The sequence below is a fragment of the Eurosta solidaginis genome, chromosome 5 (assembly GCF_040869045.1).
Source record: "Eurosta solidaginis isolate ZX-2024a chromosome 5, ASM4086904v1, whole genome shotgun sequence".
Lineage (NCBI taxonomy): Eukaryota > Metazoa > Arthropoda > Insecta > Diptera > Tephritidae > Eurosta > Eurosta solidaginis.
This window is the reverse complement of record NC_090323.1, coordinates 77974412-77988731: the sequence shown is the minus strand read 5'-3', so window position 1 is coordinate 77988731 and position 14320 is coordinate 77974412. Positions and strand designations below refer to the sequence as shown.

General features: G+C 36.5%; 1 protein-coding gene across 7 annotated transcripts in view; it reads left to right on the top strand.

Annotated features, from left to right (window-relative positions):
- Indy (I'm not dead yet) overlaps nt 1-14320 on the top strand; it is a 329958-nt gene that overhangs the window by 198033 nt on the left and 117605 nt on the right. For 5 of the 7 annotated variants that reach the window (XM_067791202.1, XM_067791206.1, XM_067791207.1 and 2 more), the window contains 2 exons: nt 12627-12664; nt 12746-12884. In XM_067791202.1, coding sequence (XP_067647303.1) covers nt 12648-12664; nt 12746-12884 — 156 coding nt within the window. In that variant the 5' untranslated portion in view covers nt 12627-12647. Of the gene's footprint in view, nt 1-12161; nt 12381-12626; nt 12665-12745; nt 12885-14320 lie in introns of all 7 variants that reach the window. The other 2 variants (XM_067791205.1, XM_067791201.1) reach the window with 1 other exon arrangement.

The following is a 14320-nucleotide window of genomic DNA, read 5'->3' as shown; positions in this document are numbered from 1 at the left end:
TTTTGTATCTAATAACCCTTCGAAAATCTACCTGGTAACTAACTATATACTAATAGTAATACATACGAATATGTACCAGTACGGCACTTAAGTATTAAATCGATATATGTATTTACTTGAATGCTTATAACTTTTGTATAGTCCATCGATTTTGTTGAATGAAAGCTTTTTTTTTTGTAATAAAGGAGAGCTTAGAGAGACAAAAATTTCAAAAAAATTTAAAAATTTTTCGAGATCCTTCTTCGCAAAGTACAAGTTTTTTATATTTTTACAAAAAAATTTAAAAAATCCGTAAGTATTGTATTCACAGTTATAGCAAATTTTATAAACTCTTAAAAGCTTCAAACCGTTTTGAAATTGCTCAATTCGTTCTTGAGATATATATGATTAAGTGGACCCAAATTTTTTTTAACGGTAATTCGTAAATATCTCAAAAAAGTTACCATAGAATTAAAAATAACCTTAATTTTCGGAATCAGGAGGTGATTTTACATAGGAATTTCATAATGGCGTCTCTGGTATATTTTGGTTGTAAACCAGTGTTATTTGAATACATATGGCTTAGACTTCAGCGATGTTGGTCAAGTGCGACTACCAACTATCCCGCTCTGGATCCGATTTAGTTCGGTGGTAGTGCGAAGCTTTTGCTTTCGTGTTTGTCTCCCACTTTCTCTGCTTGGTAAGTACAGGTGAAACCATCATACAAATATAGGAAGGGGACTCCACTCCTTTTTCTTCTCCGCCATTGCCCCCATTTGACATAAACTGTGTTTTGGCATCCCCTTTTAAAACAGCGTCCCAAAGCAATATTTTTATTTGCAGTTCTACATTTATATTTCTTTAGATTCTTTGGTCTAGTTTTTGACGCTGAACAAATTTTTCGGGCAGGTATTGAACCAAACACTTTTCCCAGAATATTCAAGAGCTACATTGCCGGAAAATATTTATATTGATCGTTCGTGTCGGGTCAACATAACGGTTGCTCCGAACTTGACCACCCCGCATCATAGTTTCTTTTCCACTGTTGGATCTGAAGCCATTGCTAGGGCAGCCAGCTTCTCACTAGTGTAAAGGTTTAACTCAAGTCCAGAGCGTCCTACTATGTAACTCAACATTGCGTGGTATTTGAACAGAGCCCCCCTCGGTCATCAAGCGCAGTAATGGTTGCATTACAGCAGCAATGGGCACAGCTGCCACGAAGTGATTGATAAAAAGTAGATACAAAATTTTTATGTATATAAATGGACCAAAAGAAGCAAAATTTTTCTCTTTAAACAAAGACATATTCTTGTTGAACTTTGATATTCTAATTTTGACATAACCACTGTACATTTTTTTATGAGAAACAAAAATATGAAGGTGGAGCGCACATTGCTGGACTTGGGTAAAGATTATATCGAAAGTCTATTTATTTCACTCCACATTTATATTTTTGTTCCTCATACAAATTTATACTGTGGTTATGTTGAAATTTGAGAATCAAAGTTTAAAAAGATTACGTCTTTGCTTCAAAATGTTGTATCTTCCTTTTACTTTCCCCTTTTGTTGCATTGTCAAGTGGATCTGAACTACATGTAAGGTTTCATGTTTTGGGTTTAGATTCCAGAATTCTAAATGGACTTTTCAATTCTTCCAAATATCTCGATCCCCGTCCTATCTAGAAAACTTGTTTTTCCTAAATATTACAACAAGCCCGAAGTTTCGTTCAAAGTCTCAGGCTTATGGGTTATCAAAAGAATTTCGAAGTTCGGACGATTTTTTTAATTTTCCCAATTTTTATTCCTGTGGGTGTGTGTACTAAGTTTCTATACTCTAGCTCTATGGGAAGTTACTCAAAAATGGACTGCAAGAGTTTCCAATTTTGTATAGAAATTGTTGGAAAAACATCAAACGAAACTATTTCAAAGGAAGTAATAAAAGGAAATAACAAAGAGACTCTGGCTTAATCATAGACTCTAAAAGGAGCAAATGCTTGCTGCTTGGTTGTCACCAAGAAGATAAACGCAGCAACGTGGCAATTCCGCAGCTCATGACTGTGGTGCAAATAGATCGCAGGTATTCCTATAGGCAGATATATATCGAAACTTGAATACTGAAGAAAGGTTAGAATGTTGTGCGTCTTAAGAAATAAACTACTACCACTCTTCGATTCAGCAGGTACAATATAGTTATTTTGATGGGGCTGAGTAAAATTAGCACTTTGAACTAGTAAAAAGTAGTTGTTCCAAACTTTCAAGGGCAATGCCAGAATCACATGTGGTGAAGTCGGAGAATGCGCCAAACCGGTGGCAGCATCAAAACAATAGTATACCGGCACGGGGTTAAAAGGCGAGATTTTTGACCTTCTAAATAATTTTTCAGATTTCGACGATGAGTCGAAGGAGATTAAGAGGTGGGAAATGACGATATGAGTTGTGAGGAAAGTGAAATGGAACGAGAGCTGAGTTCAGCATTTTCAAATCAACCAGATGCACGCCCTCAACTTACATCTTTTTCAACACCATCCTCAATAAGGAGCGAAGCGAAAGTTCCACAAAATGAGTATTTTTCCGTGAGAGTATTGCGTTCAGTTTCAGTTTTCTACTAGAAAAATAAGTACACCAGAAGCGGAAGAGGGAAATGAATGTTTTCATTGGGCAAATATAAATCAGAAAAGTGACATTCAATGGAGGCACCCCCACCTGTTCAGATGCCTAAAGGCGTCAAAAGTGAGTACGAGTATTTCCAAAAATACTTGGCCACTCAATTTTTTGAAGATACATCCAACTACGATACTCTTTATGGTGTGCACAAAGAATCAAACTTTGGACCAACTAGTCCTGGAGAAATTCGAAACTTTAGCACTTCCATTATTTGCTAACATTATGACACGTTATCGTTCTTATGGCCTGTGAACACATTTGCATTTAGTGGATACTAGTCTACCCCCACAAACCCAAGATAAATTATATAGAGTAAGATCTATAATCGATTCTATTCGGAAACGGTTATTAGAGCAAGAGCTGTAGGAAATCCTTTCGTGTTGATGAACAGATTATTAAATTTAAAGGGCGCCTGGGAATAAAGCAGTATATACGTGGTAAGCCTTGTCCATGGGGAATGAAACTGTATGTTCTTTGTGGAAAAAGTGGAATGCCGTATGATTTCGTTGCGTAGCAGGGGTCCTTCACTGGAATTGAAATGTAAATGTTATAAACAAGCTTGGTTTTGGTGCTTCAATCAAATGGATTTAATTGCTTTCAGAAAAAGATTGGCTTATTCTCTTTCGAAAATATCATACACGTAACCACAATATTCTCAAAATGCAAGTAAACGATGTCGAAGAGATTGAAGTATTTCCACCAATTACCGATTGATACGCGTTATGATCAAAGCGGCCATTTACCAAAGTTTGATTCTTCACGGACTAATTCAGTTCGTTGTAAATGGAAGGATGCAAGCAACAAAATTACTTTTATTAGTACTAGATTGGTATACAAAACCCACTTCATCGGGACGACTGATGAATTACTTATCAGCGCAACCATTTAAATATAAGGTTAACACGGCAAAAACCCTAATACACAAAGTGTTGAAAATCAGCCATTAAAATTTCTGGGACGTCAACTTTAAAAAGATCACCAAAATATTGAGGAAAAACAATTACCCATACGGCCTCATACAAAATTTAATTGAACAAAAGAAAACGCAAATAAAATACGAAACTAACAACAACCCAACAGCTAACATCAATGTCCAACCAAAACAGTATTACAGCGTAACATACATTCCTAGGTTAACAGACAACATAGAAAAAAGCACACCAAAAACCAACAACAACATATGCTTCGCCTACAAATCTAACCAAACTTTGTCTACTATTTTCACGAAAACTAAAAGCCCAATTCCAACTACACAACAAAATAACATTGTTTACGAAATAGCATGCAAAGGAGATGATACCCAAAAATGCAATAAAATATACATAGTGTTACGAATTTAGGGCAATTCCTCTTACTTGCAACCTTCTACTAACGTTCGAATCACCAAACAGTTGAATAAATAACTCCACTATTCAATAATGCAAAATGGCCTTTATTAAAGTACTTCACAATAACACTTATACTTCGCAACTGATAGCTTGCTTAAATCAAACTGACTTGTCGTGCCTCAACTGTTGCCGCTTTTATACTGTCCGGTTTCCTCGCCGACATATTTCTAGGCGCTTCTATTTCCAGAATTTATTAGTTATCAGCTATAAATTTCACAGTGTCGGCTTAGAGATGATAGTACCCCTTAGTGTTGCCAATATTCGCCACAATAGGTACAACTAAACGCACACTAGGCGTTCGTCTAAAAGAACACGACACTGATATAAAGAAAAACAAAAACAGCACTGCACTATCGCAACATACCACAGCAACCGGTCATACAGCTGATCTCCACAATGCGAAAATCTTAGACAAAGAGAAACTCGAAAAGGTTAGATTCACAATAGAGAGTCTAAGGATAATACAAAACAGAAACAGAACAGTAAACAGAAAAGAAGACACGGATGACATTTCTTAATCTTATATGTTATGCATGTAAAAGAACCTACATACATACAAACAAGCATATTTACATGGATTAAAGTCCAACTAAACGACCATACTTGACAAGTGTACCCAATCAAACGCGTATCAACCTGAATTTTAAAATAAATTAATTTAATTAAAATATATTGTAAAAAAAGTTAAGTGCAATATATAAGAGTAACATATTATTTGTATACGTATGAATTGTAAGTGCTTGAGATATAATTGTGATAGTAATTAGTAATTTTTATATCCATACTTAATTCCAAATTATGTTTTTTCTCTTACATGTTTTAATGTTGTTGTTGTTTGAAATTGGAAAAAAATTTAAATAAATGTAGTTCACCCCTGAGGATGGTAAGATGATTAGCGAAACGTCGGGTTGTACTAGTGGAGCCTTTTGACTTGCACTAAAGCACATAGTGGTCAATAAAGCCTATTTTTGTTAATTTCTTTTATTAGTTTCCTTGAAATAAACCATTAAACTCATAAACTGTAAGGTACAGTTATTTTTTCTTGAATAAAAATGAATTTTGTTGTAAAATTATTTCAATTGTTTATCTCTTTTCGAATTTTGATAGACCTTACTGCATTTTAAATTGACTGCCTTTGCTACTCATGTCCACTAAGGCGGACATAAAATTCTGACCACGCCCATATAAGGAGGCGATTTTTGCTTTCACTAAAGTGCTTCCGAAACTTACTTTAATTACCATTACTTAGAAATACATTTGTAATGCGTACTAGCTGGCGGTAGTGAAAGGGTTAAGCTTTAAATAATGATTAAGCTTTAGATAATACTTATATTCCCATACTTGTTATTGAGATTAGAGAAAAAATACAAAAGTTGCACATGACGACATGTTTCTCATTTTCTCCTATTCATGAACTATCTTTTCGGGTTTTGAGCTCGAGATTACCTGCATGGGAGTGCCGCGAAATCCTGTGCTATGATAAACATCATGACCGTGTAAAAAATAGCAATATCTCTTTCCTCTTTCATTCATATTTATGTATGTATAACTATATGATCACGTTTTGGCAATATATATTTTTACTTATCCATATATAGGACTGATAGTCGCTTTAATTCGAACAAGCTAACAGAAGCGTGTACTACGAGAAGGACATCACCGTGGCGGTAGCCACGGTTATACCACACACCCGGACTTGGCATGGCGTAGCCCAGGGTTATTTTTTATAAGCGCGGCCGAAGGCCGCCTATGCAGAAATTTGGTATGGATTATTAGCCTTTTTTGGTCGCGGCGATTTTAAACCTAATTTTAATTTATTTAATAATTTGGGAAAAATTTAAACAACGTGACATCAGGACGAACAAAGCGACAGCTGTTTAGACTATACCTTGTAAATCTCTTCAAAGCCTTCTCTCCCGGGAGTGGGAGTCGAACCCGCGCTCCTACGATAGTTGAAGTGGTTACAAACACATTCAGCTACGTCATGCCTTAGTCGTTGTAAAGTTTTTCGCAATTGGCTTCTTTCGCATATATTATATTCTACACATCACATAATTCGTATGTAGTTATGTGTTGAAGTTATGCATATTTGTAAGGCGGTTTTCAGAGAAACTTGGTATTTGCTGCTGTTTTTGTTCTATTTATAGAACTACAACGAATTAACCAAATGTTGTCCACTTATATGAGTTAACCGGGGATTGCCCGTATCGCTTTAAATGTATGAAAATATTTATTTCAAGTAATTTTAAATTTTATAATTTTGGGCAATTGGGAAAAACTTTACAACAACTAAGGCGTGACGTAGTTGAATGCGTTTGTAACCATTTCAACTATCGTAGGAGTGCGGGTTCGACTCCCACTCCCGGGGGAAAAGGCTTTGAAGAGATTTACAAGGTATAATCGAAACAGCTGTCGCCTTGTACGTCCTGATGTCACGTTGTTTAAATTTTTCCCAAATTATTAAATAAATTATAAAATTAACAAGTAAGGAAGGCTAAGTTCGGGTGTAACCGAACATTATATACTCAGTTGAGAGCTGTGGAGACAAAGTAAGGGAAATCACCATGTTGTAAAAGGAACCTAGGGTAACCCTGGAATGTGTTTGTATGATATGTGTATCAAATGGAAGGTATTAAAGAGTATTTTAAGAGGAAGTGGGCCATAGATCTATAGATGGACGCCATTTAGGGATATCGCCATAAAGGTGGACCAGGCCTGACTCGAGAATTTGTTTGTACGATATGGGTATCAAATGGAATGTGTTAATGATAGGTTTAAAAGGGAGTGGGCCTAAGTTCTATAGGTGGACGTCTTTTCGAGATATCGCCATAAAGGTGGACCAGGGGTGACTCTAGAATTTGTACGATATGGGTATCAAATGAAAGGTGTTAATGAGTATTTTAAAATGGCGTGGGTCTTAGTTCTATAGGTGGACGCCTTTTCGAGATATCTCCATAAAGGCAGACCAGGGGTGACTCTAGAATTTGTTTGTACGATATGGGTATCAAATGAAAGGTGTTAATGAGTATTTTAAAAGGGTGTGGGCCTTAGTTCTATAGGTGGACGCCTTTTCGAGATATCGCCATAAAGGTGGACCAGGGGTGACTCTACAATTTGTTTGTACGATATGGGTATCAAATGAAAGGTGTTAATGAGTATTTTAAAAGGGCGTGGGCCTTAGTTCTATAGGTGGATGCCTTTTCGAGATATCGCCATAAAGGTGGGCCAGGGGTGACTCTAGAACTTTTGTGTACGATATGGATATCAAATGAAAGGTGTTAATGACTATTTTAAAAGGGTGTGGGCCTTAGTTCTATAGGTGGACGCCTTTTCGAGATATCGCCATAAAGGTGGACCAGGGGTGACTCTACAATTTGTTTGTACGATATGGGTATCAAATGAAAGGTGTTAATGAGTATTTTAAAAGGGCGTGGGCCTTAGTTCTATAGGTGGATGCCTTTTCGAGATATCGACATAAAGGGGGACCAGGGGTGACTCTAGAATTTGTTTATACGATATGGGTATCAAATGAAAGGTGTTTAAAAGGGAGTTGGCCTTAGTTCTATAGGTGGATGCCTTTTCGAGATATCGCCATGGTGGATGGGTATCAAATGGAATGTGTTATGATAGGTTTAAAAGGGAGTGGGCCTAAGTTCTATAGGTGGACGTCTTTTCGAGATATCGCCATAAAGGTGGACCAGGGGTGACTCTAGAATTTGTACGATATGGGTATCAAATGAAAGGTGTTAATGAGTATTTTAAAATGGCGTGGGTCTTAGTTCTATAGGTGGACGCCTTTTCGAGATATCTCCATAAAGGCAGACCAGGGGTGACTCTAGAATTTGTTTGTACGATATGGGTATCAAATGAAAGGTGTTAATGAGTATTTTAAAAGGGTGTGGGCCTTAGTTCTATAGGTGGACGCCTTTTCGAGATATCGCCATAAAGGTGGACCAGGGGTGACTCTACAATTTGTTTGTACGATATGGGTATCAAATGAAAGGTGTTAATGAGTATTTTAAAAGGGCGTGGGCCTTAGTTCTATAGGTGGATGCCTTTTCGAGATATCGCCATAAAGGTGGGCCAGGGGTGACTCTAGAACTTTTGTGTACGATATGGATATCAAATGAAAGGTGTTAATGACTATTTTAAAAGGGTGTGGGCCTTAGTTCTATAGGTGGACGCCTTTTCGAGATATCGCCATAAAGGTGGACCAGGGGTGACTCTACAATTTGTTTGTACGATATGGGTATCAAATGAAAGGTGTTAATGAGTATTTTAAAAGGGCGTGGGCCTTAGTTCTATAGGTGGATGCCTTTTCGAGATATCGACATAAAGGGGGACCAGGGGTGACTCTAGAATTTGTTTATACGATATGGGTATCAAATGAAAGGTGTTTAAAAGGGAGTTGGCCTTAGTTCTATAGGTGGATGCCTTTTCGAGATATCGCCATGGTGGATGGGTATCAAATGGAATGTGTTATGATAGGTTTAAAAGGGAGTGGGCCTAAGTTCTATAGGTGGACGTCTTTTCGAGATATCGCCATAAAGGTGGACCAGGGGTGACTCTAGAATTTGTACGATATGGGTATCAAATGAAAGGTGTTAATGAGTATTTTAAAATGGCGTGGGTCTTAGTTCTATAGGTGGACGCCTTTTCGAGATATCTCCATAAAGGCAGACCAGGGGTGACTCTAGAATTTGTTTGTACGATATGGGTATCAAATGAAAGGTGTTAATGAGTATTTTAAAAGGGTGTGGGCCTTAGTTCTATAGGTGGACGCCTTTTCGAGATATCGCCATAAAGGTGGACCAGGGGTGACTCTACAATTTGTTTGTACGATATGGGTATCAAATGAAAGGTGTTAATGAGTATTTTAAAAGGGCGTGGGCCTTAGTTCTATAGGTGGATGCCTTTTCGAGATATCGCCATAAAGGTGGGCCAGGGGTGACTCTAGAACTTTTGTGTACGATATGGATATCAAATGAAAGGTGTTAATGACTATTTTAAAAGGGTGTGGGCCTTAGTTCTATAGGTGGACGCCTTTTCGAGATATCGCCATAAAGGTGGGCCAGGGGTGACTCTAGAATTTTTTTGTACGATATGGGTATCAAATGAAAGGTGTTAATGAGTATTTTAAAAAGGCGTTGGCCTTAGTTCTATAGGTGGACGCCTTTTCGAGATATCGACATAAAGGTGGACAGGGGTGACTCTAGAATTTGTTTGTGCGATATGGGTATCAAATGAAAGGTGTTAATGAGTATTTTAAAAAGGAGTGGGCCTTAGTTCTATATGTGAACGCCTTTTCGAGATATCGCCATAAACGTGGACCAGGGGTGACTCTGGAATGTGTTTGTACGATATGGGTATCAAATTAAAGGTATTAATGAGGGTTTTAAAAGGGAGTGGCCCTTAGTTGTATATGTGAATGCGTTTTCGAGATATCTACCAAAATGTGGACCAGGGTGATCCAGAACATCATCTGTCGGGTACCGCTAGTTTATTTATATATGTAATACCACGTACAGTATTCCTTCCAAGATTCCAAGGGCTTTTGATTTCGCCCTGCAAAACTTTTTCATTTTCTTCTACTTAATATGGTAGGTGTCACACCCATTTTTCCAAGTTTTTTTCTAAAGTTATATTTTGCGTCAATAGACCAATACAATTACCATGTTTCATCCATTTTTTCGTATTTGGTATATAATAATGGCATTTTTTTCATTTTTCGTAATTTTCGATATCGAAAAAGTGGGCGTGGTCATAGTCGGATTTCGGCAATTTTTTATACCAATACAAAGTGAGTCCAGATAAGTACGTGAACTGAGTTTAGTAAAGATATATCGATTTTTGCTCAAGTTATCGTGTTAACGGCCGAGCGGAAGGGCAGACGGTCGACTGTGTATAAAAACTGGGCGTGGCTTCAACCGATTTCGCCCTTTTTCACAGAAAACAGTTACCGTCCTAGAAGCTAAACCTCTACCAAATTTCACAAGGATTGGTTAATTTTTGTTCGACTTATGGCATTACAAGGATCCTAGACAAATTAAATGAAAAAGGGCGGAGCCACGCCCATTTTGAAATTTTCTTTTATTTTTGTATTTTGTTGCACCATATCATTACTGGAGTTGAATGTTGGCATAATTTACTTATATGCTGTAAAGATATTAACTTTTCTTTTAAAATTTGAATTTAAAAAAAAAAATTTTTAAAAAGTGGGCGTGGTCGTTCTCCGATTTTGCTAATTTTTATTGAGCAAGCATAAAGTAATAAGAGTAACGTTCCTGCCAAATTTCATCATGATATCTTCAACGACTGCCCAATTACAGCTTGCAAAACTTCTAAATTACCTTCATTTAAAAGTGGGCGGTGCCACGCCCATTGTCCAAAATTTTACTAGTTTTCTATTCTGCGTCATAAGCTCAACTCACCTACCTAGTTTCATCGCTTAATGCGTATTTGGTAATGAATTATCGCACTTTTTCGATTTTTCGAAATTTTCGATATCGAAAAAGTGGGCGTGGTTATGGTCCGATATCGTTCATTTTAAATAGCGATCTGAGATGAGTGCCCAGGAACCTACGTACCAAATTTCATCAAGATACCTCAAAATTTACTCAAGTTATCGTGTTAACGGACAGACGGACGGACGGACGGACGGACATGGGTAAATCGAAATTTTTTTCGATACTGATGATTTTGATATATGGAAGTCTATATCTATCTCGATTCCTTTATACCTGTACAACCAACCGTTATGCAATCAAAGTTAATATACTCTGTGAGCTCTGCTCAACTGAGTATAAAAATTGCTTGAAATAAATGTTTTCATACATTTAAAGCGATACGGGCAATCCCCGGTTAACTCATATAAGTAGACAACATTTGCTAATTCGTTGTAGTTCTATAAATAGAACAAAAACAGTAACAAATACCAAGTTTTTCTGAAAACCGCCTTACAAACATGCATAACTTCAACACATAACTACATACAAATTATGTGATGTGTAGAAGATAATATATGCGAAAGAAGGCAATTGGGAAAAACTTTACAACAACTAAGGCATAACGTAGCTGAATGCGTTTTTAACCATTTCAACTATCGTAGGAGTGCGAGTTCGACTCCCACTCCCGGGAGAAAAGGCTTTGAAGAGATTTAAAAGGTATAATCGAAACAGCTGTCGCCTTGTCCGTCCTGATGTCACGTTGTTTAAATTTTTCCCAAATTATTAAATAAATTATAAAATTAAAAATTGCTTGAAATAAATGTTTTCGAACATTTAAAGCGATACGGGCAATCCCCGGTTAACTCATATAAATTTGAATTTATTTCATACATAAAATGGGGATTTTGTGATTATGAGTTTGGGGATTTTGATTTTGGGGATGACGTGGTAGACCCTACCTGCATTCATTCTGCTGTTAAAGCAGGTGCCTTTATTCACTAACTGCTTCTATTGAACGAAGGCTATGTCGAAACCGAACATTATATACTCAACGTGTGCTCTCATACATACATATATGTATAAAGAATACATTTATAGAGGAATGTCACGAACATCAAATGAGAAGAATGCTGAAACACACTACCTAATTGTTTACTATATAGTTTGGCAGCTTAAATTGAGGTTATGTTGCGAATATAGTGGAGGGCAGTAGAAGAAGGCAGTCAAATGAAGTATAATGAATGATGTTCGGAGTTTTTTCAAAACTTGTCCAAAATATTGATCACGAAAAGGAGTGAAGTTTAGTACGAAAATGAAAAAATGTACTTAGGTTTTGCTCCTTTTTTAGCAGGAGATTTTTATTTGAAAAATGTAATATACATACAAACCAAAGTTCATTCTATTAATCCTCTTATCTTTGGAGCTTCACATGTACTTTATAAAAATATGCTTTTTATTTTCACGAAGTTATTCCTCAATGAATATAAATGAAACACGTATAAATGTAGTCATCAATCATATTTCTTACTTCTAAATATATGTTATAAATATGTTAAAAGTAGCAGAACTAAAATAATATTGACAAATCTAATAAGTCATACTAATTTTATATAATAAAAATTATTTTATACGTTGTATGCATTTTATACCTATGCATTATATCTTAAATTTTCTCTAACTTTTAGTTTTGGTGCTGGCTAATTTTTGCTTTCCGTATGAATAACTTTGCGCTACATAAGATAGCAATTCCAGGGGCCGCTTTCGCCATCTTCGGTGAACGTTAACAAGCACTTTATTTCGACCCTGCCCAAGATCTCTTCAGATATCTTTATACTTTTAAATTAGAAATTATATTCTACCCGAGTGTGATTTGAACTCCTTGGGCGGTTTGTGCCATATTTTTCGTAAGTATATCGAGCGCACGACGCTTTTCTACAATAATACTAGTATTTTTCGTTCCTTATTGTCTTAAACTTATTTTGAAAATTATTTTTTACCTTTTAGTTCGATATTATTTAAAAGCGTGTTTTTTAGTTTTCTTAAACTATATTTATTTAACTTTTTTGACGTATCAGCATACATTTTTCTGGTATTTTAATTTTATCGCCAATTTAAGAACTTTAACAACATATTTATTCCTTTCTTTGCAGCATCAGCCCGTCAGATCAAAGATGCAGAAAATGGAAATGTAAGATTTTTAATTAATGTTGTTTCAATGTTGTTTAATTGTTTATTTATTTTTAATCTTTATTTTTAATAATTGTAATAGTGAGGTTGGCAATGCCTCAGCGCCACCTGATACATGCAGCGAAAATGCAAAAAATTTCTTCTCATTCCATTGGAAGGGTTTGGTCGTTTTCATAACCCCGCTCGTTTCTCTGCCTGTCATGCTAATGGACAATACACCTGTAAGTAATAAATATCTCAATAGTCACAAAACTTCTTTCTTTCGTTAATTTACAAATAGTTATATCGTTGAACGGCATATGAACTTTTTGGTTTTTGTTCGCTATTTTTAGCTAGATCTTAGAAATGGACTCACATATAGAGCTAAAACCCTTACTTACTTACGTACTTAATTGGCGCTTAACCGTTTAAACGGTTATGGCCGTCCAACAAGGCGCGCCAGTCGCTTCTCTGCCAACCGGCGCAAATTGGTCACACCAAGGGAGTTTAAATCGTTTTCCACCTGGTTCTTCCAGCGGAGTGGGGGCCGCCCTCTACCCCTGCTTCCATAGGCGGGTTCCGACAGAAACACTTTCATGGCCGGAGCGTCATCTTTCATTTGCATAACATAGCCTAGCCAGCGCAGCCGATGCGTTCTAATTCGCTGGACTACGTTGATGCCTACGTAGAGCTCGTACAGCTCATCGTTCAATCTTCTTCGATACTCGCCATCGCCAACGCGTAGAGGTCCATAAATCTTTCGAAGAACTTTTCTCTCGAACACTCCCAGAGCCGCTTCATCTGATGTTGTTTTTAAAATTGGTTCATCCGATCACAGATTTTGCATTGGTTTTATATACATAAAAGATTAGCCAATGCTAAAAGCTGCCTAAACCATTAAGTTCAAACAAATCGCACCATAAATAAGATATATACCAATAGCTCGAATCCTGGTACACTTTCCAGAAAGAAATGTTTTCAGATTTTACAATTCTCGCAAGATTTCACAACTCCTAATAGACTTTTTAGTACCTCTTAATATCTCAATCCCTTTCCCATCTAAAAATCATTTGTATCCTAAACATTACAACCTAGAAAGCCCAAAATTATGTTCAAAGTTTCAGTTAATAGTGTTATAGGGAATTTCCTCGAAATTTGAAAGCCAAATTTCCAAGCTCCGACGATTTTTTGAATTTCCACGATCTCTAGATCTTCCACCGAAAATTCTTTTAACTCATGTTGCATCGTCATGGGGTTCTAAAGTGTATTCTTAGTTTCAAGAATCTGGCTCTATGAGAACTTATTCAAATAGCGGTCGCAAGATTTCACATGCTAAATATCTTCAAAAATATCTATCCCTGTACCATCGAGAAAACTGTTTTATCCTAAATATTACTGCGTAGTAAAGCTCAAAGCTACGTTCAATGTTTCAGGTCACTGGGTTATCGGAAAGTTCCTTAAAATTCGAAAGCAAAATTTCCAAGTATGCAAGATTTCTCAAATTTTCACAATCCCTGGAGCACCTAGCGAAAATTTTTTTCACTTATGTGGCATTGTCATCGGATTCTGAAGTTAGTTCTTAGTTTCAAGAATCTAGCTCTATGGAAAGTTACTCAAATAGCAGTATCAAGATTCCACATTTTGTAAATGGATTTTCTGAACATCTCTAAATATCTTG